The 26,992-nt window shown below is 35.3% G+C and overlaps 1 protein-coding gene across 4 annotated transcripts in view; it reads left to right on the top strand.

Annotated features, from left to right (window-relative positions):
* The window catches only part of LOC125682468 (discoidin domain-containing receptor 2-like), a 95,415-nt gene that overhangs the window by 34,823 nt on the left and 33,600 nt on the right, over positions 1-26,992 (top strand). For 2 of the 4 annotated variants that reach the window (XM_048923072.2, XM_056155404.1), the window contains exons 4-5: positions 2,534-2,593; positions 2,914-3,564. The exons of 1 other annotated variant lie outside the window; for it this stretch is intronic. In XM_048923072.2, the coding sequence (XP_048779029.2) occupies positions 3,453-3,564 (112 nt within the window). In that variant the 5' untranslated portion in view covers positions 2,534-2,593; positions 2,914-3,452. The remainder of the gene's footprint in view (positions 1-2,533; positions 2,594-2,913; positions 3,565-26,992) is intronic. One more of the 4 variants, XM_056155405.1, reaches the window with a different exon arrangement.

The following is a 26,992-nucleotide window of genomic DNA, read 5'->3' as shown; positions in this document are numbered from 1 at the left end:
GTCTACAGGTCTATGTGTATTGGGGAGAACCTTGCCAAATATATTATAATATTGTGAACAGAGGTGGCCACACAAGAGGAACAACCAGTAAACAATGCAATAGTACATCCTCATTAATACAAGTAGTACTACAGAGTACAATGCCAAATGATAAGTACTAGATGTACCACATTGTAGCTATTCTCCTTTGTGTGTCCCTCCTGGTATAAACACCTTACAGAGTTATTTCCCTTTATCATTCTCTCACCAGAGGGCGTGTTACGCAAGCTTCACATACACCTCTGTCAACGCTTGGAATCACGTGACAATATAATCACATGATATAAACAATCATTCTCGGTTTCCTTTCCCTTTAAAAGTTCAGGCAACAGGTGATACATCAGGCTCTTTTCATAACCAAATGACACTTTAATAAGTGCATATTTACCATTTAGCTGTCTGTCTCTTATTTTACAAGTTTTATCGTATTTTACAGCCTTTCTTACTTTTGATTCCATGTTTACATTTAAATCTCCACCACGTGTATATCCTACATTCATACGCATCTTACGAAGTAGTTCCAGATTCATGATCAGAAAACAGCAATTTTAGTCAATTTACAGTAAGCATCAATTTGATTGCACCAAAAACATATCATAATATGACTAAATATTTAGTCCAAAACATAAATGTTGGATCAAAGAAACTTTTACAAGATTTCTGTAAAAAGCTGTTGACAGAGGTGTAGTGCGAGGAGCGCACGGAACTCTGGGTAGAGAATGCCCCTTTATATCCTCCTGGTTTACACATCTTAGAGTTATTCCCCATTGCATGTCCCTCCTGGTTTACACATCTTGCAGAGTCATTCACCTTTATGTATCCTTCCTGGTTTACACACCTTACCAAGTTATTCCCCTTTATGTGTCCCTCCTGGTTTACACATCTTACAGAGTTATTCACCTTTATGTGTCCTTCCTGGTTTACACACCTTACAGAGTTATTCACCTTTATGTGTCCCTCCTGGTTTACACATCTTACAGAGTTATTTACCTTTATGTGTCCTTCCTGATTTACACATCTTACAGAGTTTTTCCCCTTTCTGTGTCCCTCCTGGTTTACACATCTTACAGAGTTATTCCCCTTCATGTGTCCCTCCTGGTTTACACATCTTGCAGAGTTATTTCCCTTTATGTGTCCTTCCAGGTATACACAACTTACAGAGTTATTTCCCTTTATATGTCCCTCCTGATGTAAAAAAAAAAAAAAAAAAAAAAAAAAAAAAAAAAAAACCTGATGTAAACACCTGATAGTTATTCCCCCTTTATGTGTCCCTCCTTGTATACACACCTTACAGAGTTATTTCCCTTTATGTGTCCTTCCTGGTTTGCACATCTTACAGATTTATTCCCCTTTATGTCTTTTTACTGGTACAATTTCCCTACATATTTATTCCCCTCAATATCCTTTTGCTGGTAAAATTTCTGTACATATTTATTCCCCTTTATGTATTTAACACCTCATAGTTATCCCCCTTTATGCATCTTTTGCTGATGTAACAGAGTTTTACCCATTGGTGTTCCATAGCTGGTGTTTGCCGTGTTTTTACAATACATACATGCTTCTGGGTTGGGTGTTGATATTCCTGTTCTGAGCTGTACCCCGGGGCATGTAGATATGTAAATGGGTCACCATGTGAGAGCATTATGACATTGTCAGATCGAGATAGACACTGAAAGTGTACCAATTTAGCCATAAAATTCACCCTCCAGGACAAAAATCACACTGTCAGTTCCCATGATGTGTCTATTACAGTTAGAGTTAGTGACTTCACTCAGATTGTACTGCTGAATGCTTTTAAGAAGTAGTCCAAAGTAGTTATAGTAACTGGGGACTTTTACTCCTGCAGACGTTGGGAGAGAGTCCTATTGGAGCTGTCATTGGCTGACGTAATTCACTGACTCACGTAAATTTTTAATAGATTAAAATCTTTGTCAAAAGTCATCAACACATTTTATTTCAATCTATTGATTTGTTTAGGAGATTCCAATTGATAATCTATATCATATTGTAAGAGTTAAAATTCATTATTGTATTTTGGAAACAAGTAAATATTTTTAAAAATGGCATTTAAGTTTGAAATAAGGCAATGGTCAAGTGATTTTTTCACGAGAAGTTTGATAGATGAATATGCGTAAAGCAGCCCTGTTTGTTCCAGTAGTCACCGATGAGCAAACGCAGCATTTTCATTGGGTCAAATTCTTGTGATTGCAAAGCCAACATTTATAGATAAATTGTCTCTCTGTTTTACAAGAATTCTATAGACTTTAGAAATGACCGGCATTGGAATGTAATGAGACAGAGCTGGCCTCTCTGGAAGTCCTGTTAACACTGTAGTTATCAGAGCATTAAAAGTTCATTTTCTTCAAATCAATTTACATGTTCAGGTGGTAAGGTCACCATTAGGGAACCTGTCTACAGATCTTGGGAAGATAGCAAGCTGTTCCACATATACTGAGTGCTGGCCATACACCATTGATTATTTTTTTTTTTTTAGAAAGTACTGTGCCATATGTACAATATTCTCAAATATATGTCCTCGGATCTCCGTCATCAGGTAAATAAACTAGCTCTGCTTCACATATTATGGCATTTCTGAATATAATCAATAAATATGTCTTTTTTTTTTTACAGTTAGGAATAAAACAAATTACAATTATAGGGAACTTTATTTCTGATGTTGATTTTAACACCTGAACATGTGTATTAATTTCATCAAGGTGTGCATTTAACAGCACCGTTATGTTACCTATCCATGTTACATGTCTGTTAACTGTGAAACCTGCTTTTGATGTTCTTCAATTTCATTACCATGATTTAATCATATTTAATAGATCTATAATGACATCAATGATTATGTGTAATTGATATTGACAGATCTAACAACTTACCCACTACAAATCTAACCTTAGGCCCCAGCAGTTACACTGTAAGCAGGGCTAACAGACCAATCCTGCCACCCCTCACTCAGTGAATGGATTGAGCCGATTTTCTCATAATGAACTGAAATATCACTGTATGTTGATTGTGAAGGCAATGGTAGCATGGTGCTCTGTCAGGCTCTGGAGCCATTAGGATGTGACAAGTTCAGCTTTGTGGAGTATAAGACATAACTGGACTTTATATGTGGATTTATGACAGAATATGCTTAAATATCTAACCTGACACAGTTTTTGAATGGATATTGATTTTAGTGTATTTGAGGAAGCGCTCTCTAACTGATTAAAGGTGTTGGGATTAGGAGAGGACCACATGGTTTTGTAAACAAAACACTTTAATCCTAGTGAGGAGAAAGAAAAGGTGGACCATTGATAAAAAGAGAGGGAGATTTCTTTTAGTCAGACCGACATTCCTGTACATGGAGTGACTTCTGTTTACATCTTTGGAAAACTCATGAAAACATCAGCATTTACTGTATGATGAGGAACTCTCAGAATTCTGTGAAATTAAAAGTAGGCTGGGAGGAGGGCCACTGGGTAGTGTGGCTTGTGTTGATTGGAATTTATCAAGCTCAAGCACTGGAACTGGGTAAGTTATTCCATTGTCTCAAAATAATTAGGAATTAAAACAGATCAAAAATAAAGAAAAGAAACAAATTAAGAGAAGAGAAAGCTGTACGTATAGAGAGCTTTTGAAAAATGGGGGGGAGGGGGGTAAAGACAATCCCAAACTGTGGAGATACTGACTGAAATATTATGATAAAAAAATATTTTTTACATAAAACTGTCAAAAATTTGTGTGGGATCATGCTTACTTAAGGTGCGACTGCTATCTAATATTGCTGTAGCTGTTTTAATTAGAATTATGAACATGACTGTTGCAAGTTAAGATTCATGGAACAATTTCGCGCTTAAATGAAATCAAGAAAAATTTCATTTGCAAACAACAAAAATTGCTCGTGATGTATTTCTTTTAAAAAATGTTTTCAACACTCGAAGAGGTATATGTGTGTATGGTAAGATTAACATAAACTCAATCCCATCATATTTACGTTACTATGACTCCGCCATAATTTTGTCATATAAAATTATTTCCCCAAGATGATTAAAAAATTTGGTCTGCCTTTTTTTGTAAAGATTTTTGCGTTGATACATTTTGATGTTCAAGACAAGAAAACACTAGGGAACGATCAATACTATAATTATATTGATTTCCCGAAAAAGCTATTAGAAATTCCTTTTATCTTGGGGGAGAAGTCTTAGTTTGTGTTCATTAGTGAAATGAATAAAAGATCTAACATTTGCTCCATCTGGCGTACTTAAAGAATTAATTTAAATAACGCACATTTGATTTTTAAAAACTTTTATTCAAAATATTGAAATGAAACAGAAAAAGAATTTTTTTTTTTTGAACACATTTATTTTTATAATTGTTTTATTCATTGAAATCTGAATTGCAGAGATATTTTAGGGGTACATTTAAATTTCATGCTCAACCAGTCTTTCTGTAACAGTTAAATAGATTAGCTGTTTCTACCCAAAAAAATCTTAAACAGAAAAAAAATTGTGATATAATCAATGAATGAATTCTTTCATTGACCACATTTCAAAACGTAGGATCATGAGCTCAATATGATTTAATACTAACTGTCAAAAACCAACCTGTTCAATGGTTTTCTTGGCTTTAGTCATTTTCTGTACAATTGAACCACTAGACCAACATAATATACTCTCACCAAAGATTAAATTTTATCTCTTGTTAAATCAATCTGATATATATTTATTCCTTGTGAAATTGAAGATTTATGGGGAAATGACAATATTCTAATGCTCCGATAACATCTTAGGATTACAAGACTATAATAATTGATCTCGTTATAATGATTAGGAACTGCAGGAAATACTAACATAAAAATTCCTTTAATTCCTGAACCTCTATTAATACAAATCAAAATTAACCTGATAGAGAAATTTAAATTTAGATTTAATTTTATCCTTTGTATATAAGTTTGTACAAAAGGTGACTTTAGGCCAAAGATTGAAATTCTTGTTCATTATCAATCATTGTATGGTGAGAGATGACTGTGATCTTGCATAATACCTTTGTCACATTCAGTCAGGTGAACAATCTACATTACCTAATAATTGTATAACATCAGTAGGAAAAGAGGCAATATTGGTTCAGCCCCATTATGTGAGAAACTTTATGTCAACAAAACACCGATTCCCTTTTCCACAGCAAGGAATTTATACCAATTTAAGATTCTTACAACCCTGTTCAAATAAATTTACTTTGTCATTTAAGAACATTAGAAATTTTGAATTATTTTATTTCTTGTTTAAAAGATTAGAAAGTGACACCTTTTAGGTGAATGAAAATGTTTATTTATCCAACTATTAGAGGAGTTGGATTTTTTCTAAACATTAATTACTGAATGTGTGTTTTTCAATAAACAGAATAAATAGAATTTTCCGTTACATGAAAAAAATTGTGTGCATGTACATAAAATGTAAATAATTCACCTCTTAGTGAGGGGGAAATTGATTTAATATCCATTACTGTTATCTAGCGAGTTGCCGGTAGCATTTATTTTACATTTGACTGTTTAAAAAATTCATGGACAAAATGAATGAAGTTTTTAGTGGGATGCTGTGTGTACAGTTTATCAGATTTTCAGTTTGACCTGAGGCCATTGAGAATCAAGTCCTTATTGTATAGACTGTCCGAGAAATGTTTTTATTTTGTCAAATGTGGGTTTTATAATGCACTGTTTCACGACTTGAAAATCGGCCATTTAATGCGGTATAAAAATTCATAGACTTCTCTCTCCCTCACATAAAAGTCCATGAAAAATAAATAACAAAACCTGTTTCTACAATAAATGTATTCTTGGTTCACATAAGATAAAAGATAAAATTCCATGCAAATGAATGCATATAAATTAACCTCAGAGATTCTAATTATCATAATTATATGAATTCTGATAATTTCTGGGTATAGGTGTCATATTTTTCAGGTGACGGAAGCATTATCAGAATGTGGAGTATTTGAAATACAGAGTATTACATGTAAATCCCTTTATCGGGACTGTAATCCTGGGATTTGAGACAAATAGACACCTATCTTGGTCAAGAGCATGATAGGCAGTTGTATTATGCCCAAACAGAGACATGTATACTGGTCCCCCTGAGCCTGTGTTTATGTTGGGGAGTAGTCCTTGTGTGTTTCTGAGTTATCGGAGACTGGTCAAAACAAAGAATGTGATCGTGAAGATAGCAAGGGGAATATTGGGGGATTAAGTCTATATATTTACTGACTGACATCAAAAAGGAAACTTTCTCTCTGTATAGAAGCATGGACACTCATTATATACATCAGCATTCCATCCTCGCGTGTTTCTACATTACATTGTTCTATGAAACCTCTCCTAATCTTTGTTTATTTCTCGGAGTTTTAGTCTGTAAGATCGCGGAGTACAATCAATGCTTGTTGTAGTGAGTGGGATTACCCTGTACCTACATAAATCAAATGGCAAATTTATTCTTTTCTGGTATCTCTAGTAAGACAATCTTTATTGACTCCATGGAGCAGCCATTGCTGGTTCCAGAATCTGGTTTCCATCTTGTTTCCACGTTTAAAAAGATGATCTGGCGAACATTCCGAAGCAATAAAACAATTGATAGATTAGGTGTCAGAAAAAAGTGTAAACAGTTATGTTTATATAAAATAAAGCAGAAATTATCAGTAGATATGCACACAATTGTGGGGTAAACACTGAAATTATCAACAACGGCCCGAGAAAGAGAAATGTTTTAATAGTCGCAATTCAGAACAAACTTGTACAAATCGTGTAGATTAGAAACATTAAAGATTTAGGAACATGGAAGATTAATAAGACAGAGTCTAGCCTATGCTTTAAGAATAAGTGTTGCTGCATTAGAGATATTTGTGAAATCAGAAATATTGGAGGACTTTAGAGACGTGTATTGATTATCAAGTTCAAAATGTGACATGCTGAAAGATTTATTATCAGGTTTGTCGCCACTGTGTCAACTTGTTTTAGTTGAACTTGTGATCTTGCTTTTTCTTTTTGGGTAACAAAACAATTTCTTTTTTTTTTTTTTGAAGAAAATCAATACCATTCCTTGTGCCAGGAATAATCACAGCCAAACCATTCAAAAATGGTCGTCATTGACACTTATTGGCAAATATCTTGGACTTTTGTCTTTGTTTGTTAAATTTACAAATTGGGTGATATTTCTATATCCTTTTGATCTTTAAAAATGTCCATTGAATGACATTCAAAAGTTGCGCATTTGAAAGAAAGAAGTCCTTTGATATCCATTGATATCTTGACCTTGATGTAACTGACGAGGGAAATTTCACCGTTTTTTGATTAGTGTTGGTCTCCAGATCGTGGCCCTACATTTAACGTGTGGCTCCGGTATCTGTATTTCTTTTAAGTCATGATCAATATTTTTTAAAGTAAATATAAACTGTTCTTTTTATGAAATAAAACGGAAACTTGACTCAATAGGCTAGCCCACAATAAACACAGTTCCTGGTAAGCTAGAATAGCAATTAGTCGTCAGATGGATTTCACTGGAAATTGGTGTTTATTACCACACCACTTTGTACCCCAGCGTGTTTGTGCAGGGATTTTTTTCTTTCTTCGGGTGTATTTTCTCTCTTTTTTCAGCTCACATTTTAGATCAGTCAAGTATGTAAAAAAATCAATGCATCATACAAAACTTGGAGATGTTAAATGGATCGTCAAAGTAGAAACAAATCTGTGGTCTTTAATCACTTGTGTTATCAAAGATTAATCACAGTTAGGTGACTTAAATGAAGTATGGGACTGTGCACACTGCTTTCGATTTTCACTCCCTATGTACTTGAGAAAATCGTATTTTTAAACCTTCCAAAGAGGACACTTGTTAATCAGACAAATACGAAATTTAGGTTTTGCTGACTTTGTAATTTTGCATCAAAGAATCAGATTCTGCTGACTTTGTAATTTGCATCAAAGAATTTTCTTTTACACGTTATTTTTGGGGTTTTTTTTTAAGAAAATTGAAAAATTATGTTCCATAGTGCAATATGTTTCCTGGGAGTGTTGGCACCTCAGTTTGGGAACACCCTGTGTATTCTTTGGACCAAGTAAATAATTGTCCAGCTGTGGAGTGTGACCCAAGCAGAGCAAAGTGGACAAAGGCAGTTATGTAAACAGATCACTTTTGTCCTGTGTGAATTGACCCTCAACATGTAAACAGTAGTGTGCTGCTGAGTATTTTAAATTAACTATTCAAAGGAAAGATATCTCTCACCCCACAAAGGTTCCCGATTGTGTTAAATTTCTTTTTTTGGTTCTTCATGGAACTTTTCCTTTATTATTAATCAAAAATCATTCTATTTCATTTTACACAAAAACCATATGAACATCCCGTTTTTATAGCACCCAATTCAATTATGGAGCTGACAACTCTTTGAACTTGATCAAATTGAATTAGAAGATGCTTGGAGATAAATTGAGAGGTGTTATTGATTAATCTGGGAGTGAAATTGCTGTAGAATTGGATAATTGAAGACCTTTAATGATTGTGTTGCATTCTGAATGTTGCAATGACACAGTATATAATTCCCAGGGATTACATATCCCCCCCCCCCACACACACACACACAAACAGTTACACACATCCCTCTGTCAGCTTAGTCTCAAAGTCTATTTGTTTTTATATGAGCATACACATAAACATTTATTTTTGGAGGATGAAAAGGAATATTTAATTGATGTCGCACCTTTGTTCTTCATTTGAATACATCTTAATCCGTACTCTATAACAAGTGAATGAAATATTTATAATGAAAAACTATGCTTAATAATTAAAACTATACAGAGTTCACTGTTATTTTATAGGTGTTGTCAAGCATAACTGATTTGTTTGTCCGTTATTAGACAATAAATTGGTTGGAAGTTTGGAATGATTTTCAAACTGACAAAGCTATCTCCTCTAGGGAGTGCACAATCAATAGAGTTTGGGATACTCCCTCTCAATCAATAAATCGGGAAATCGGAACAGTGACAGATTGGAGTTTTATGTTGCCGCATTTTAATGCACTCTCATTGAATAACACCGAATTTTAATGTTATAACCACGTACATATATGTTACACCGATTTCAATTTGATTATAAAGAGACTACTATGATGTCAGAACTAGTAGGGGGGAATGTGATTGTTCTTTTCTGTAGGAATATGTTTTTGATCAGTGTTTTTGATCCGATTGCTGCCCCCATCAGTCTTCCCTGATTGGTCTGATTGTTTTATTGGGGCTGGTAATTGATCATAAAGAAGCGATTTCTACTGTAACACAGTCAGACTCTTGCCAGGTTTGGGTACCTCATGCCACCAATATACATTGCTGTGACCCGAAGTGCTTGAAGCTGGTGCCAAACAGATGTGGCAAAACCAACTATAAAATTCTGCATTCTCTACAAACTGTCTCCTCTAGTCTTATTTTATGTCAGAAATCAAATAGTACTGTCTCCCTTTGGATATATTTATGTCTAATTTATACCAAAAGGGGCCTGTCTCCATCTGAAGTCCGCTCAGCATTACAGTTTTTTTTCTTACACCATTATTGGAATAAGTTGTTTGCGAACAATAATTGTATTGGTTTTGTGTTGACCTGATGGTTATAACTAGATGTGAAACCTTTTGTAACACTAAGCCCTCACACACTTTAGTCTAGGCAAAATGTAAATTCCATCACATACGAACTAAAAAAGTCAATTGTTATTGAGAGTGGAGTGTGGAAAAAAAGATTCTTTTCCAGATAATCAATGCTTGTTGCGGTCCAGGTCTTTGCCAAGCTCTTGCAAGTGCAAATGGAATCCGGCTATTGGATTTTAATTATGTTGTCGGATCTGTCAAAGGAGCACCTTTTAAATATGACCAGAAATGTGAGAAGGGTCCATATTTTTGAGGTTATTTCTGTAGCTGATCCGATTTTGCAGGAATTTTTGTTAATGAATATTGTTTACGTATGTTGTCTGGTATCTGAAGCACTTCCCACAGTCTATTGGAGTGAGGATGCTGAAAGTTTGAAGTTTGAGTTTGTTCACTATAAAAAAAGATGATCAACTCGTCCATTGAGTTTGAGATCAAAGTGTCTATGGCTGTCCAACCATTTCATGGCCACAGAATTTATGTTCTTCATTAAAAAAGAAAATTACTCTCAATAAATTGATATAAAGCAGATGGTAATTTCACATGAGAAGAACATTAGGAAAAAAACACAAAAAGAGCACAAATTCATTTTAAGAAACTTAAAACTAAGAAATGTACATGTATCATGTATGCAATATAAAGTGCATATAATATCCTATGATTCATAGCATCACATTGAAGATTGGATTTGAATGAAATTTGGTATTAAATTGTTACACCATAACCTTTATCAGACTGTCATAGTTGTATGGATAAACAAGGAAACCTGGAGCCACTAGTGAAAGCTGATCTCTGTAAATCAGTTAATGTAGCCATTATATGGCTCTGATGTTGACTTGCCTTCTTCACAAACCACCGAATGATCCATAGAACCTCTTCATTAAAGAGGTGCCTTAATACACCCAAATCCCAAATTTATTAAACATTAAAATTTGATTAGATTTAATGTACTCTCAAATTATAATGTAAAGATGAATAAGGTCTCTGCCGTGAAAGAAAGTTCTGTATCAAATTATTTGCTTGGAATATTTTAATGTGTTCTGTTGAAAGGAAATAGCTTTTTTTTTACTTCTTGGTATGATGAATTTTCCCTTAATCTCTTAATTTCAGTGATATAGATTCTCTTTTTCAGTGATGGGGTTGCGTGTTGTTCATTAGTCGTAGGAACGTTTAGTTCTTGTTTGGATAGCTGGGCGAGTTAATTTAGTAGAAAACATAGAAACCCTCGGAGGTTCAATTTCAGAATACTTAAAATGAATTTAATTCTGTCAGCAAAAAATTCTTTTTTAGAGAAAATGTGCAGCTGTAGAAAATTTCAACATAAGATATTTTGAAAGATTGGTGGATTGACTTCATATTTTTAGTCCAAAATAAGTTATATCGAGGGTAACAAATTTACTTGTTACTGTTCGCAAAGTATTGGCTCCTTACCTTGTAATAAATGGGAAAATAATGAGAGTTGTAATTGATTATTTGAAAAAGTACATGATGGATTAGCTGGCCATAAATCTCATGAGGTACTATAGATCCGTCATATTTGGCCATGGCTCATTGACACTGTTTAGAATGTAAATAGTTGACCTTTGACTTGCCAGCATTGTGTTCTGGTGTTGAACAGTTTTAAAATCTTGGGTAGTCTGACACAATGTTGAGGCTTGATAAATTGATGTCTTCTGTCAGGTCTGAGGAAGGAACAGAAGAGAAACATTGGAGGAAGCTAAAATATAACTTCCATCCTTGAATGGGGGTTATCTATATTGTAGACTTAAGAGTGGTTTGAATTTTTCTTTGTAAACATGTCAGAGCATAAAAGATGGCAGCCTTCACACAGGCAACTTCGTGACCAAGCATATAATGAGAACAGTTTGTATCAATTAAGATGATGATATTTATATAGGTGTCATTAGAAGCTGTGTAGAATTACTGGTAGTTAAAGAGATATTTTCTTTCCATCAATGTTAAAGATATAATGAATGTAGACTGATAGGTCGACTGCATGTGTTAGTAACCTGTATGATGCATGTAAGAAATCATGGAAATTATAGCAGATGTGATTTTTAATCATTTTACATTGAAATTTGATAGCACGTACCCCGATACCGTAGAAAATTAAGGTAGTGAGCCACGTTGGTTCCACCACCCAATTGCGTGTGGTTTGTCTTTTTTCACCGTCTTCTAGTCATGTCTTTAGTAATTAATTTGCTGTCATTGGACCATATAAATAATGGAGGACCGTTTTTTTTTCCTGTGCATTTTTTAAATTAGCCATTATGAGCATCTTGGTACTGTGACTCAGCTTCCAATTGTTTTGGCCTTTATAAACTGGAATCCTCTTAACAATTAATCGCCAGCGATACATTATTCATTTTTTCATTCTTTGCTTTCTTCCAATAATTACTGGGGGGAGTCTTCGAGGAGCAAGAAGAGGGGCTCATTAAGGGTGCATTTCAATTTTCTTTAGCCATTGTAAATAAGCTCAATTTTGAAAAATAAATTTTAAGCTGCGTACAAGGACAGAGTAAGTTCAGTGACCGTGTATACCTAATTATCTACCTTTGTTCTGTATTTACGAAGACCTTCACTGGATACAAGTCCCCGTAAGCAGCCGGAGACGAGAGACTTTGAAAAAGGACACCGTAGCAATTAGTCGATCAATTAGCTATAAACTTGGGGCCCTTATCTATTTTATTGCAATTATTCATAGTTTTTTTCTGATGATGATACAGATTTGCCTTGCTGAAATTAAAAAGAGAAGACGGCATCACAATGCTTTATCCAAAATTATCAACATTAAATTGGACATAAATTATCATGGTCTGACTCTTGATTGATTTTTGGGGGGTAGCTTTTCATCTTGAAGTTGATAACTTTCGGTATTGTTTTTGCGTAAATTCTCTCAGGCATTGCGTGGTTTGGGCTGCCCTTTTCGAAAGTAAATCAGTTAGATTGAGTTTATCAGTGTAGAACGGAGAGCTGGGGATTTGCATACTTAATGATAAGCTTAATGTTTCATTTATTTATATCTGATAAAAGAAAATTAAATGTGGAGAGGATTGGGAATATTTTGATTTTCATAAGTTTTTTAAACCACCGGTTCAGGAGAACATCTGGAAAGTTAGATTATATAACTTAAAAATAAATATGTATTTACAGTATCTTTCTGTTGTAAAGCATCTGTGTTATCGAAACTAAATTCCTAAGCAAATCTGTCTTTTTATTGTGGTTTGAATTAGGATTTGAATAAATGTACAGGACTTGGAATAAACAGGGAAATTGGTTAAGAATGTGCTAGTGAAACTCTAGAGGATGTCCACAGACCCACAAGAAACAGTAGCCAGAAGCCATCAACTTGTGATGTAACTCTATAATGAAGGAGATTGGCTAGGGAAATTAACACAGCAGGAATTTAATGGAGAAAGATAAAGATCCAAATTGTTTGCATTGTGTCAATAGATAAGGGGAAAATAATCCCAAGTTAAGGCTGTAAACTGATCCTAAGGCTGGTACCATTCAGATGAGGATGTTGAGCCCAAAAGGGATGTGACAAGGCTTTGGGCCCCCTGTCTGGTGATTTGACTTGTAGATACCAGGGCACCTGCTGGAGAACCTGCTGATTGAGGTGAAAAAGATACAGCATGGAGTTAATAACTAGTGATTATGGATCAACTTACTATTCATAACTTATTAGTATCTTCTGCTGCCATTTTCTGGCATGCTGAAACTAGGAAACATATAATGCTCAGAGATTATGATCAGCATTTGTCTTTTATCATTAGTTCAAATACTGTTATAATATGAGGGTGTAGTGGTCCGAAGTGCCATACTCTCTCCTATAACATGAGGGCTTAGTGGTTCAAAGTACCAGTGCTCTCCCCACAATATTTGATTACAGCTGTTTAAATTTATTTTGAGATATGAAAAAGGCGGATGACTTTTTCTTTCAGAAATTATGCTGATGCACACCTGAGAGTCAAAGTGTCTACTTTGATCGCAGAAAGGCATACCATTATTTACATTTCATTTAAAATGAAATTGATATTTATTTGTCTTCGAATTGATGGCTCTTGCTAAAAAGAAAAAAGCATAGTGTTACTGCTTACAATGCGGAGGCAGAAATAAATAGTGTTTACTCAAAGCTAATGCCCAGGAAATGTGCCAGGAGGCCAAGGAAAATAAAAAAGAGAGATGTGTGTATTTGTTTTATATTTTAAATAACAACAGTTTTCCTGAGGAAGGATGAAATAATTCGAGGGAGAAGTTATTTTTGGTTTTGTCTGCAACATACACCAACTGTGTGATCAATTGTTTAACAAATCCTCCACGAACCAGGCGATTCCAGCAGTGACATGCTAGGGGATTCCAGCAACGACACGCCATTGAAACAGAATCTTGTGATTATTGGTTATTTCTTGAGTAGTCAAAATCCCTCGGTATAGATTGAAAATAGGTTGTTGGTTTTTTTTTTCCTTCTCAATTTAATGATGTATTTTTAATTTGTAATTGTTTTAACTATAATTATTGGAATATGATTTTTTTTCTCCCCTTTGCAGTGAATGTTGTCTGAGGATAGAGGCCTCTTGGGAATAGTTGCTCTCTCCTCTCCCACCAATGGGATATTATTATCCCAGACCCTTGAGGGATGTCAGGGGAATTATCTAACTCAGATGAGGGCCCTGCTATACATTATGAGTGTATACAATTAAATGAAATGTAATGGATAGTAAGGACAGGTCTAGTCACAGGGATACTGATGGCCCTGTGGTAACATCACATTTCTCCACACAAAGACTGACCAGAGTACATGATTACCATGAACTATAGACATGTGTTAGATGCAATCATATCAGATGCAGAAACTGTGAACCAGGGATGTGTCATCCTCCTATTCCTAGAGATTTGGAGATCATGAAGCATGGGGTTGGCATGCCTTGGCATTTTTCTGCATATAAAGATCTTATTTGCATTGTTATCTTAGGAATTAGAATTTGTTAATAGATTAGCTGTATAATTTGGTGTATATTATCTTTTATTAAATATTAGATGACAAGATGGACAAAGGACTAAGTACAGATAAGGGAGATGCCATTTCTAACAAGTGTCAACAAGCCTTTGGCTGTTTTTGATAACCTGACTGTGTCCAGATACCAATAATGGCGTGAAGACTCTGAAGTCTGATATTGAGACCCATTCGGTGGTTTGAGGAGGCTACCTGCTGAATGGGGCTCCTGTTTGTCTCTACCCCCCCCCCCCCCCCCCCCCAATGACATTTCAGACAGAGGAAATCCTGACCACACTGTGGTGATTGATGACTGCGTTATCAGTCTATCCCACACAGCCAGAGAAAAATAACAAACAACTTGTTTGAATTGTCACCAAGGCTTTTATTTCCAGGTCATTGTTCTGGACCGTGCTTCTACTCCATCAGCTGCTTTAGTGGTATTTTATTTTACATGTACAATTTGGTACAAACCCCCGCTGTGATATCTCCAACATCACATATAAATATGGCTGCCCACTTATCAATGACCCATTAGACTACAAATATTGGATAAGTAAATGTGTGTCCTTTATCACAGAATGATGGTAGGGATGACTTGGTTACATAACGTGGTGTCACTTTTCTTGGCCAGTGTGACAAGTTTTCAGATTGTGTTGTCAAAGATCTAAGACATTCATGGGGCATAAATTACAAATGTTCTGTCAAAAGCCTTGATGTATTATTGTAGTGGACTCGCCAATGTGTTTTTGATTGTCAAGTAAGAGTCTAGCAGACTAGGAATTTAGTTGCTAGGTGCATTTTATCAAGAGTTTGTCGGGTCTTGGTTTCTGTGAAATTTTCGCAATAAGGAAATTTATTGTACTCAAATAAAAGGGATATCAGAGAGCAATATTGTCAAATTTATATAAGATTAAATGCAGATGTTGTGATTAATAAGTTTTTAAGACATTGATTTTTTCAAATTTCATAACGACCATTGAAGAAGCGAAGCATTTTGGTCATTGGTATCAGTTACTGCACCTATATGGTCATTAAGTGTTGCTTTCACATTGTAGGTGGTGGGAGAGTGCACTCCCCTGTTTCCCAGGGAGGGAAACAGTCTCAGGCTGTTTATTTACCCTCCAACTGATCAAAGTAGGAAGTAGGAAAGAATGTTTCTTGTCTAAACAACAGTCTTGATTGCATTTTAATGGCCAATCATCCTATTTCTGCTGCACCTGTGAAGGAACTGGGAGATTTCTTTTGCCTAATGTGTTTATATCTCTTGTGAATTGACTTTTTCTTCTTCAGTTAATAATGAATTACTCTTGATTGTGTACTATTATCGTTTTGGCACCTCTTCTTCATCAATAAAGGATGCTAATTTTTCCTCAGCCTATATTGGTATGTCTGGTGCATCTTGTGCATTTATTGGTTGTCTCTCCGCAGCCTGTGTGAACTCGACCTCCAGCAAAATAGATAGAACAAAGTAACCAGTCCATTGATTTTTTACGTAGAATAATGTCCTTAACTTAACCATGGCAGTGTTGGAAACCAATTGAATATTCATGCTTTATCTTTCAAATCCCAAGTTTTAATGATGATAATACCATTTTGGATGACATTATTTATCTATCCAAACAAGATTTAGTTAAATGTGTTAAGTTTGTAAATTGTTGGAATGATTAACATAACTGAAACTGAGGACAAAGAAGTACCCCCAATCTTTTTATCTTAATGTAGCTCTCTGGGGTCTGGTTAGCTGGGTAATGCAAGTCAAATTTAGCATCAAAAGACACAGACTTTGAAGTAAACCAGGGTTGACTGAAGATGTGGTAACACCACCTGGAAGTGGTTATAATTTCCCTGGAAAGAAGCTTGTTCTTATAAGTATCTGCAGGGGGAATACGTCCTTGTCTCTTACAGAAGTGCACAAATAGAGTTTGATTTATTTCCATCCATCCTCTATTATAAGTAGAAGTTCAAAGGAAATTTAGTGAATCTTAAGCCATGCATTTGATCAGGAATTATGCATTTAATCATATAGAGGTGGTGAATAGTTATATAATTTGGCATTTAACTGGAGAAAATTTCAAGATCACAAGGCCACATCAATCATTGATGTAGACATGGTGAGATTACTCTGTCAAGATTGAAAATCCTTTACAAATACTTAAGCAGTTTTAAATATTTTTGAAACCTCTGAAAAAATTAGGGGAGGGGGAATTCAGTATAAAAACCATGTATTACTGTCTCCATATTATGATACTGTTATAGATTGTGGTATCAATGTAAATGATCATGATTACGATACTGTTAGTTTTTTGTGCGATTAATATAAATGGTCGTGAGAATTCGGACTGGATTTGATTATGCCGTTCACGTGTGGTTGGAAAGCTCGTTGATCGTTTCCTGTAGGTGCAGTTGGTGACATTTAGAGGCAGCTAGAGGTCTCTTATGACCTGCTGAGCCGGACATTTAGTGCCATGGAGAATTGAGAGCCTTGTGGTATTTGTCAATCTCGTCTTATCCAATGCATGCCAAAGTCAGGGTTTTTCATTGATACACAAATATTTCTCAGCTGGTCTAGAAAACAAGATTACAGCCCGGGTAACTTTGGTGTCAAAATATTATAAATGATGATCTGGCATAGAAAGTCACACTGGAGAACTTTCTGTCAGGACGGAGGACATAATTACATAACCAAAGAGAAAACTGGTGCCAAGTCTTCCCCAGTTTTTGTAAACTCTGATCGAACGTTCATTCATTCAAGACATGACACTGGTAAAAGATGCATATAAAAGTGTATACAGAAGTGGTATATACAGTATTATCTAGGTCTCACTTGAACTTGGAAACTTCCTGCCGTCTGAAGAGCCCCACGGTGAGACCTAAGTGTGGCAGTCTCCCGCTATGGAAGAGTCCTTACGTGCCCACTCATCAGTTTAGAATATCCAAGTAAACAAGAGTGCAGGTCCGTCAACCCACATAAATTGACATCTTCAAGCTGTTGTTCATTTTTTAAAAAGCTGATAATTAGAAGTCCTCTGTTATTAAGTAGTGGACTTTGTACTTCTTGCAATACTACAGAGGCTGGATTTCGCTGTTTTCTTTACTGTCCTCTGTTAATATCAGTCAATAAAAAACGATAAAACTTTCTGTCTACTAGATATGTCATCCATACATTCTAAATCCCTATCCTTGTATCGTTTCAGCTCTTTGTACCTTTATCAAGCAATCACTAAAATTGAGACTATTTTAGCCAGTCAGACATCTCATTTTACCTTTGTTACTGTGTAAATGTATGGGTTTTTTTGTTTATTCTGTACTTGATCTATTCGGGTGTAATATTAACTTGTAAAAAAAAAAAAAGAAGGTGAATCATGCATTTTTAATGACTGAACATCGCAGAGTAATTTTGGGTTCGAAATCAGGTGTATCTGATAGCATATGTGAAAAAGTGTGACTGAGATTGGGTGAGGCCTTTAGTTAAGGGGGAGGTGGTTTTCATTTCGTGGTATTGGAAGCCTTCAATGTGTGTGGCATTCTTTTATGGAGCATACACCATAAACTGGACACTTACAGCAGTGCTTGGGATCTGTCCTGACACCTGTTCTCATGTTGAAGGTGCTCCATAATCTGTGGCTGTTGCATAAAACGGTCATTCACACCAAGTGCATATTTAATCATCGTTAGGTTCAGGTCAGTTAATATTTGCTGAGGGTATCGTCTTTCTTGATTCTTTCTGGTTATTTAAATCTTGTTATAGTCTTAAATGATGGCTAGTTGCAATTCTTGTCACTGCAGATTCCGAAAAAAGAAAAAAAATTGTAAACCTTCTTTAATGGTGAAGATCTGCAGGAAATATGTTCTTCTGAAAAGTTATTAAAACTTGGGCTCCTATATGCAGCCTGAGTTATGATCTCAGAATAAATAAAGATGATGTGATAATAACAGTTTACAACATATATAAAGTGAAACTTGGGGATTTTTTTTTTTTTTTTTTTTTTTTTTATGATATTATGAATTTTATTCAATTTTTTTACAGCGAAAATTCTGCAATGAGGAAAACTTTGAATAATTCATACATGAAAGTGATATGATTCTTAAGACTATTTGCATTTTTTAGCAAGTGTAATATAATTCCAACATATGTTCTGTCACTGGAGGATCAATTTACACAGAAAATCCCTTAAATCAATGAAAATTTGCAAAGCAAATATTTAATGAATGCTTGCATAGAGGACACAGGAACATTGCTAATTTAGTATCTGCATGTACTTGTAGCAGACTTCTCTGTCAATGTTTTTGGACAAAATCTGAACACAGAAACTTGCATATGTAATGGGGAAAGCTGTAAACGCCTTGAATTTATAATCATGATGGGTTGAATTGTTCCAGTGATGGGGAAATGGACATAGAAAGGTCCAGGAAATGTTTGGGTTGTCAGATTCTGTGAGGGGCTCAGGTGACATAAATAAACACTGATATAGGATAGCCTAGCTAGAAATTTATTACAAGAATGACCACTGAATTTATAATTTAGTGGGGCTCTGATGGAACATTAATTATAAACGCCTGTCAAAATGACGGTATTGGATTTATCATATTATTCTGTTTCTTTGTTCACAATTTAGTTTGAATTGGAAAAATTTGTCCCACGATCTGATATCTTCTCTTGTTGATTTATGATTTTGGCCACTTTTTACTCAGCTAGCTGTTAAACCATTATGTTGTACTAAAAGTGCAGCACCTGTTCTACTGAATTTAATGAATCTCTTTGAAGGAGTTAATTGGATAGTAGATTCTATGTTCAAACATATTTGTGTATTTCATGTCATTTTTCTCTCACACTAGATTTTGACTATGAAAAACTGGACCTCGCATATACATATGTTTACATTTCATTGATTATAGAATGGGAGCAAATATTAACACACTCTTGACAAAGTGTCGGACAATTGAATCCATTTTGGTCAGCATGTACAGCAAATATTATTAAGGATTTTTAGCCACTGGAACCTGCCCAGATGAATTATGAACATGATTAATTTTCGTTTTTCAGCAGTATAAAGTATGTCAGGGCCCCTTATACTGGCTTTCAAAATAGTCATTTATCTTAGTTAGTGGCATTGGTAGAAGAAATACTCGGATGAGAAAACCAGCAGTGTTGTACAATTAGGCACTTTTGAATGCTATTAAATTTCTTGTATGGCCTGTACATTTCTGTATATTTCACTGGATACTAGCTTGCTGTATTCCACAGGGCTGATCATGCAAATCTCATCATATGCTCATTTAGCTGTCTTGAATATAATGTTTCAAATTTTCATTCCGTTGAACATTTTGACAAGAAGAGGATAGGGGGGATTATCCTTGAATTATACTAAAGAATTTCCAAAATTAAGGAATCCTGCCAACCCAGTATTCTAAACATGCATTGAAATTTGGAAATGTCATCTTTAAATAATTTCTGTTGACATGTGCGAAGTTCCCGTGTCAGTTTTCTTTTACAGGGTGCATATCTTGATGATCATTTACATGTCTTTAGTAAGTTTTTGATTTATTAGAATATGCAACCTTCATACAGCTAAACCTTAGAAAATCTCCTCTCAGATTTTGAATTCTGAAGATGCCTGCAAGGGATATAATCTGCACATTATGATATCAGTGAAGACTTAATCATTGAGTCATGTGAAACCTTTGAAATTGAATTTCAAACTTTTTAACTCAAAATGTATAGAATGGATTTCAGAGAGGAAAGTGAAATGGATATACCTGTGTCCCATAGGAGGGAAGACTATTATCTAATCCCCCCCCAAATACAGAAGCAGTATTTGATAGTGGCATTTGATAATGACAACTTAATTATATAGTTGCTGTGAACTCAACCATTATGAGGAATAGGATGAAAAGGCCTATTGCTGATAAAGACAAGAATTTCTGCCCTGGCTAAATTTGATACATAACACTGCAAAGCCTATGACTGAAATTCAAATGATATGTGTCTTTTTTGTTGAAATGATTTAAATGAATTTGTCAGATGGTGAATCAATCTTTTTCTTTTTAAATTTTTGAAAAAGTAAAAACTAAAGCATCATGAATTCAGCAGAAAGTCTAAAAATACTAGATCACGCAGAGAGGGGAAGTGTTGAAATAAATTGCATTTCGGGAGCTAAAAAAATATTTCAAGAGATCTTCACATATTGAGTAGTAAAGAAAGAGAAAAAATGATTGATGAATATCGTTAGCCAAAGGCGATGTTAATGACACGTAATGTACAGAAAAACGCTTGTTTTAACCAGTGTGTTCACAAGAATGTGTTTTACCTGTTCCTGATGAGATTGTAGGTGGGCTAATTGATGAAATGTATAGATATGAGCAGACCTTCATCATGTTCATGTATTTCTCCAACAGTCCATTAATCCTGTGGAAACCAGTAGATGATTGCCTGAGGTATTTAATTGTACATGGTATACATGAATTATTTCAAAACTGATTATTAATTACTTTTAAACATGATAATTAATGGACTGTTTTCCCCTCTTTAACTGTTTAAATGGAGAATTCTATGTAAGCCAATTATGTTTTTCCTTGAGAAAATCTTGACTGGTTTAAAAGTTTACTTTGATAAAAGTGTTGTTTAGTATAAACATGCATTAAAAACTACCTACTAAATTCTAAAAATTGTGAACTTTATCGCAAGAACAAAGCATGGCATGATATAAATAGAAGAAAACCCAACAAATATTTTTGTTCAAAGTGTGGAAAAATAGCACTGGGAGAGAACACATGCTGTTTTCATGGTTCAAACTTTGTTTGTCCACCCATTCTAAATTTTTTGAAAGCTAACACTTTTGCAATGCAAAACAAATAATGAACCTTCAACAACTTCACAGCTTTTGTTAAGTTTATTCATTCCTGCTTAAGTTGTGTAGTAGTACAGGATACCACATTGTCAGTGGATAGGCTGAAATAATTGATATGCAGAGGTCACAGTGACCCTGATTTTATCATGATTCTTGGACATTTGATTATATTTGCCATGTATCCACTGGTCAGATGTTGAATAATGGATGACTGTGGATCCAATCACAACCAAGATTAATTTTCTCTTGGCTGTTTCTGTCCACATCTGTCAGTATTGTGGGTCAGAAGCTGATCAGAATTCTTTTTTCTTTCTCACTGAAAATAGAAACAAAATAAAAATACCAGGTTGTGTGTACTGACGGATGCCAACTGACCATGTCATTTACTGTGAGCCAACTGACCATGTCATTTACAGAGTCCTGTAGGAAATTCCAATCACTGCAGAACTTCAGAGATTCAGGGAGGATCTGACATTTGCATAATTGATACAGACTGGAGTGTGATAAAGCCTTAGCTGCCATGATTCATGGTGATGAAGATGTCATTTGCATTCTTAATTTCTATCACAGATCAGGTTAAATCAACCTGTTGGCAATACTTCTTCCTTTTTATGCTGTTATTCACACGAGCCAGGGCAACATCGTCATTTTTGGAATGCGGGCAATATATACCGAGATTTTCTAGAATGGTTTAAGTACTTTAGAATCTATTGCTGGGTAATTTTTTTCAGTATTTAATTAGTATGGTCAGTGAAAGAGGTAGACCATCACAAAGAAATGCTGGCAAAGCGTCAACCTAGAGACTTCATTATAGTCATCAAAGACTGGGTTTCCCACAGTTTTAAGTTTGTGTTCTCACTTCAGCTACTTATTGCATATAAACTGTTGAGATTTAGGGGAGACTTTAAGTGGTGGTGTGAAGTGCCACATTTCAAGAACCTTCACACAAGGATTGTGACTTGTTCAAATTTTTATGGTTTAAAATTTCAATCCACAGTCACCTTAAGAAAGGATGACATCCTCATGTCACATATATACAAACCCCCAGTGCACGTGGTGATCCTTTAAAAGGACAGCAATTGTTTCTAAGTTTACCTTCAAAGTCGGGAGAGAGAGAGATTTGACAGAAATTGAGCAAGTGCCCTCAAAATTATTTCTCTTTGCCAAATTGATGTGATTCTTCTCCTCTAATTAATTTAGTTACCTTTGAAGTTTCAGAGTAAATATTATCTGAGAAAGCCACATTGATATGGTTATCCTGCCAATTAGAGGGAGTTTGGTGAGTACAGGAACAGTTTGCTGGGGTATAATTATGCTGAAGCAAGGCATTTCTGTATTTCACAAGTCCTTATGAAAGCACTGCAGAAAAAAACACTGAACCAGAAAAATGAAAGATTTGGGATAATATTTAAAAAAAATTGTTGTTCCTGTGTGTGTGTTCAATACCCCCCATTTTTGACTCGTCCTTTGAGATGTTTGAACTGATAAGGCATTTAAAACCTGAGAGAAAAAGATTGAGATGTAACCTTATTACAGGGTTACGACTAATGAGAGGTTGGGAGGTGGAGTCACAAATATAATGTCGCGGTAAAATCGCATAACAGAAGTCAAAAGAAATACAAATTGGTTATTGTTTGTGTGTTACAAGAAATACAATACTGAAAGCTGAGAAAAGCAGTTAAATTCACAATGGAAAAAAATGTCAGCCTTAAAATTGTAGGAGAAAAGATTAGATTCCATAAACAATTCTCTGACTGATTAGTGCTGTAGAGGCTTGTGTAAATTCAACTGTGTGCTTATTATCCTTTGGGTAGAATGATAAGGCTTGTGTTGGTGGCATTGTCTGAATAATTGATACAAGGGAAATCAAAGTCTAAATCACTGGGACAATACACTGCTTCTGAAGTCACTAGGCTGCCTTATCTTTCTAGGTGACTGACTTTTGCTTTTTCCAATAGATACTCATGATAGAACTCTGGTAGGTGTTTGAAATGAATCTTCCAAGTGGTTACATAATTTGAGCAAGTTTGGTAATTTTTCATCTTTTATCAGTCTATATATACTGTGGCCTAACACTGCATGTCATCATTCATTTTTTCACTCATTGAAAAACCAGTTTACATGTATTCATATCTAATGCAGTAAGAGTTTCTTGTAACAATTTCCAGGACTGATCAATTGTTGTAATATTTTGAAAGTAAGTCCAATGAACTTTTTAAAAAGAACAAACAGGGTATTATAGCCACTGCCCTTTTCAGGAAATGCCATGTTTCCCCATTGCCAGGCTAGAAAATTTAATCTAATTATCTCATAGCAGTTGTACCAAAGATTGTGAAAAGTTGTGTTTATCAATGAAATATATTTATAAGAATGAAATGGTGACAAACTTATGGCCAGACAACCTAATGACTGCAACTTGCATGGTACTATAAAAACTGTCTCTAGAAAGAAAATTGGCAATCTATTTTTTGCCAGGATATATAAAAATTGTAGAGCATTAACACCTTGGTCCTTTAACGACCAGCAACATTTAGATTGCTGATTAAATTTCCATCCTCCTGCGACATTATGGCTCAAAAGAGGGAGACATAATAGATGATTATGTTTCACTAATTATGTAATTTGATGAAAAGTGACCTAAATATTGGTGAATTCTGTCAGACAAGAGATGTGCAGGAAACACTGTCCTGCCACATTTTGTGATGTGGAATTAGATTTGTCAGGGAGATTCCCTTTGGGGGGTTGGGATGCTATGCCATGTGAGATGGTGAAGACAACTGCTTGAAGAGAATTAAGGCTGCCTTGTAATCCAATTGATATCTTTGTGTGAATGTTAGACATACATGTTCCCTCTGATTTTATGAGGGTGTTAATATTTATGAAAATTCAGTAACTGTGATAATAATTTACTGAAGCCTGATGAAATTTAGAACTCTGAGGTTTCTTTATGTTGACTTGGGTTGAAAGTTGTGGGTTCAATTTTTCCAAGTCCTTCAGACTGAAAAGGAAATTCTAACTTGTTTAAACATCACCTGCAAATTGTACTAGTGTCTGACATTAGCTAGAACTTTTGAAATGCAATTAAGAAGTAAGCCTGAAGTTCGGCCCTAATCCATTCTTGCAGTCATCAGATCACCCTAGACCCGCAGGGGAAATAATAGCTTTCATAATAGGTGACCTTCGGGACTGACTGGGGGTTTGTATGGATTTTGACCAGACCAGCTCCAGGAGCTTTAATGACAGGGTCCAATCCTCCACTACCCTACAGCTAGGTTTACTGTCAGAGACAATTTGACAAAAACAGTGGATAGGGTGGCAAGATGGAGTCAGAAAGACAGGCAGCATACGAGGGCCACCACCACGTCGCCATTGTGGAAAATTTCACTTGTCAGTGACTGGCGACATCCATTAGCAGGAGTTAATGAAGATGGACAGTGGCCATGTCTGACTGGAAAAATATCCCTGATGGCCAGCAGAGGGACAGTGGTTGAAGGAGCAATATGGTTATTGTTATGGCAGCCATTAGCTGATAAATCACAGACATTAAATCAGGAGAAATGATCAGCATGCATGGAGGCATAACAACAAAATTACTTCATCAATAGGGGAAAGTTGTAGGAAGGAAGTGATGAAAATTACAAAGATAATGCAAATGTTGATAGAGGAAATTTTTTTAAGAAGGCAATTTATTTTTCTAATTTCATTAATCGTTCAAGCTGAAATGTAAATGTTCAATTCTTTCTGCTTCCATCTGTCCCAGTGCAGCCACCGACTACTGCTGTAATTGTGAACAATCTAGACCCTGGGTAATTGCCCCAAAATTCCCTGCAATGGCCAATTGTTCCTTCTGCAATTGCTGCAAGTGTTTTATTGTGTCTGGGGAATAGACAGACAAAACATGTAATTATGTCTCAATAAATCAGAGTCTATTGGCTGTGTGATGGACAGATACAAACATAGAGGAAACCCTTTGATATCTTGATGAAGCAGGACATCTCAAGCTGGGTTAAGAAGGTGGGAAGGGACTCAGCCAGTCTTTGATGATGATATCTGAAAGCATTACGGACTGGTGAAAAAAAATCCCAGGGGTAGGGTGGAGTAGCTTTGTTTGATGGCATCAGATGGGAATTTGATAGATAGGTTATCTCTAATCAGAGAGATCAGTATTGAAAACACATTTTCCTTTTTCTGGCTAATTATGACTGATAATGTTGTTATTGATTGCTGTTAAGAGTTTTATTGTACTTTACAACTTTAACACTGATGTATATAGCACTACAGCATATATATGCAGACTATCTTGGTACCAGTCGGCTGTTTTCAGACATTACTTGAAAATTGGATGAAAGTGGAATGGGGCAAGCCAACATGTTATTTGTATTTTGTAAGGTGGCTGTGGATTCTTTTACAAATAATTTTAAGCACATTTGATGTGAGGTAATCTCTACTTTTTGAGATGCCGACTCTTTGTCTGATTGGCGGAAGTATGGACCATAGAAACGCTTTGTTAGTGCTTAAACTTGTTTACCCTCCTTCTTGAGTCAGTTGCACCTGAAAAGATGGAAACCAATACTCAAAAGAGTATTATTGACCTATTGAAAACCTCACAAGTCAATTGTGACATGTTAACAAGCTTAGGTAAAAGGACAAAACCAGAGGTGTGTGGGACAGATTTACAGCACGTTTCCTTCATAGGGTTGTATATCATAATTGAAGTTCTCTGATGAGGAGACTGAATGGCTCCAAGAGAGTTTTATTGTGCTGTAATAAAGAGGGCATAAAATCTCCAGGCTTAAAACTTTGGTGGACAAACATTGAAATTTTTGGAAAATTTTATTGCTCATTTCTCCCAAAGTGTCATTGCAGGAAAGCATTTGAGTAGGGGTTTGAGGTCTGGGGGCGCAAGGGAAAAATGTTTTGAAAAGCTAAAAGTGTGCCTTTTTGTGATATTGCATGCTTTTAAAACTAAAATGAATAATATGTCTTAGACAATATCAATTATGTCAGTAGATTTCAGAATGTTGGGGGAAGGGAAATCCATGAGTTCTTCAAGACTGACCTTTGCAAGGAATCTGTATCCCCAAGAGTCCCTCTGAACCATGTAGCAGGTGTGACAAGTATTGACACACTGTCAAACAGTTATTTTCTAATTGTCATTCACATCTCTCAAAGCAAGTCATTTAAAGAGGATGCTGTCCAAATTGGCTTAATTTGCATGAGTTGTGAAAATCCTTCTTTCGCTGTGGAGACCAAAATTTAATTTGTAACCAAGTCGCAGTGTATTTAGTCATGGACTGACGTGTTCTGAAGGGTTTCCTTTGTTCAACATCACAATAGTGTGTTGGCCCAATCTATAATACACAGATGTCCCCTGTTAATACAATGTTTTTTTTTCAAAGAGCTCAAAGAAAATTTAGATGGTTTTGTAAATGATGCCATT

The sequence above is a fragment of the Ostrea edulis genome, chromosome 2, assembly GCF_947568905.1.
Source record: "Ostrea edulis chromosome 2, xbOstEdul1.1, whole genome shotgun sequence".
Taxonomy (NCBI): Eukaryota; Metazoa; Mollusca; class Bivalvia; order Ostreida; family Ostreidae; genus Ostrea; species Ostrea edulis.
The sequence above is the reverse complement of the archived record's forward strand: the minus strand, read 5'-3'. Positions and strand labels throughout refer to the sequence as shown.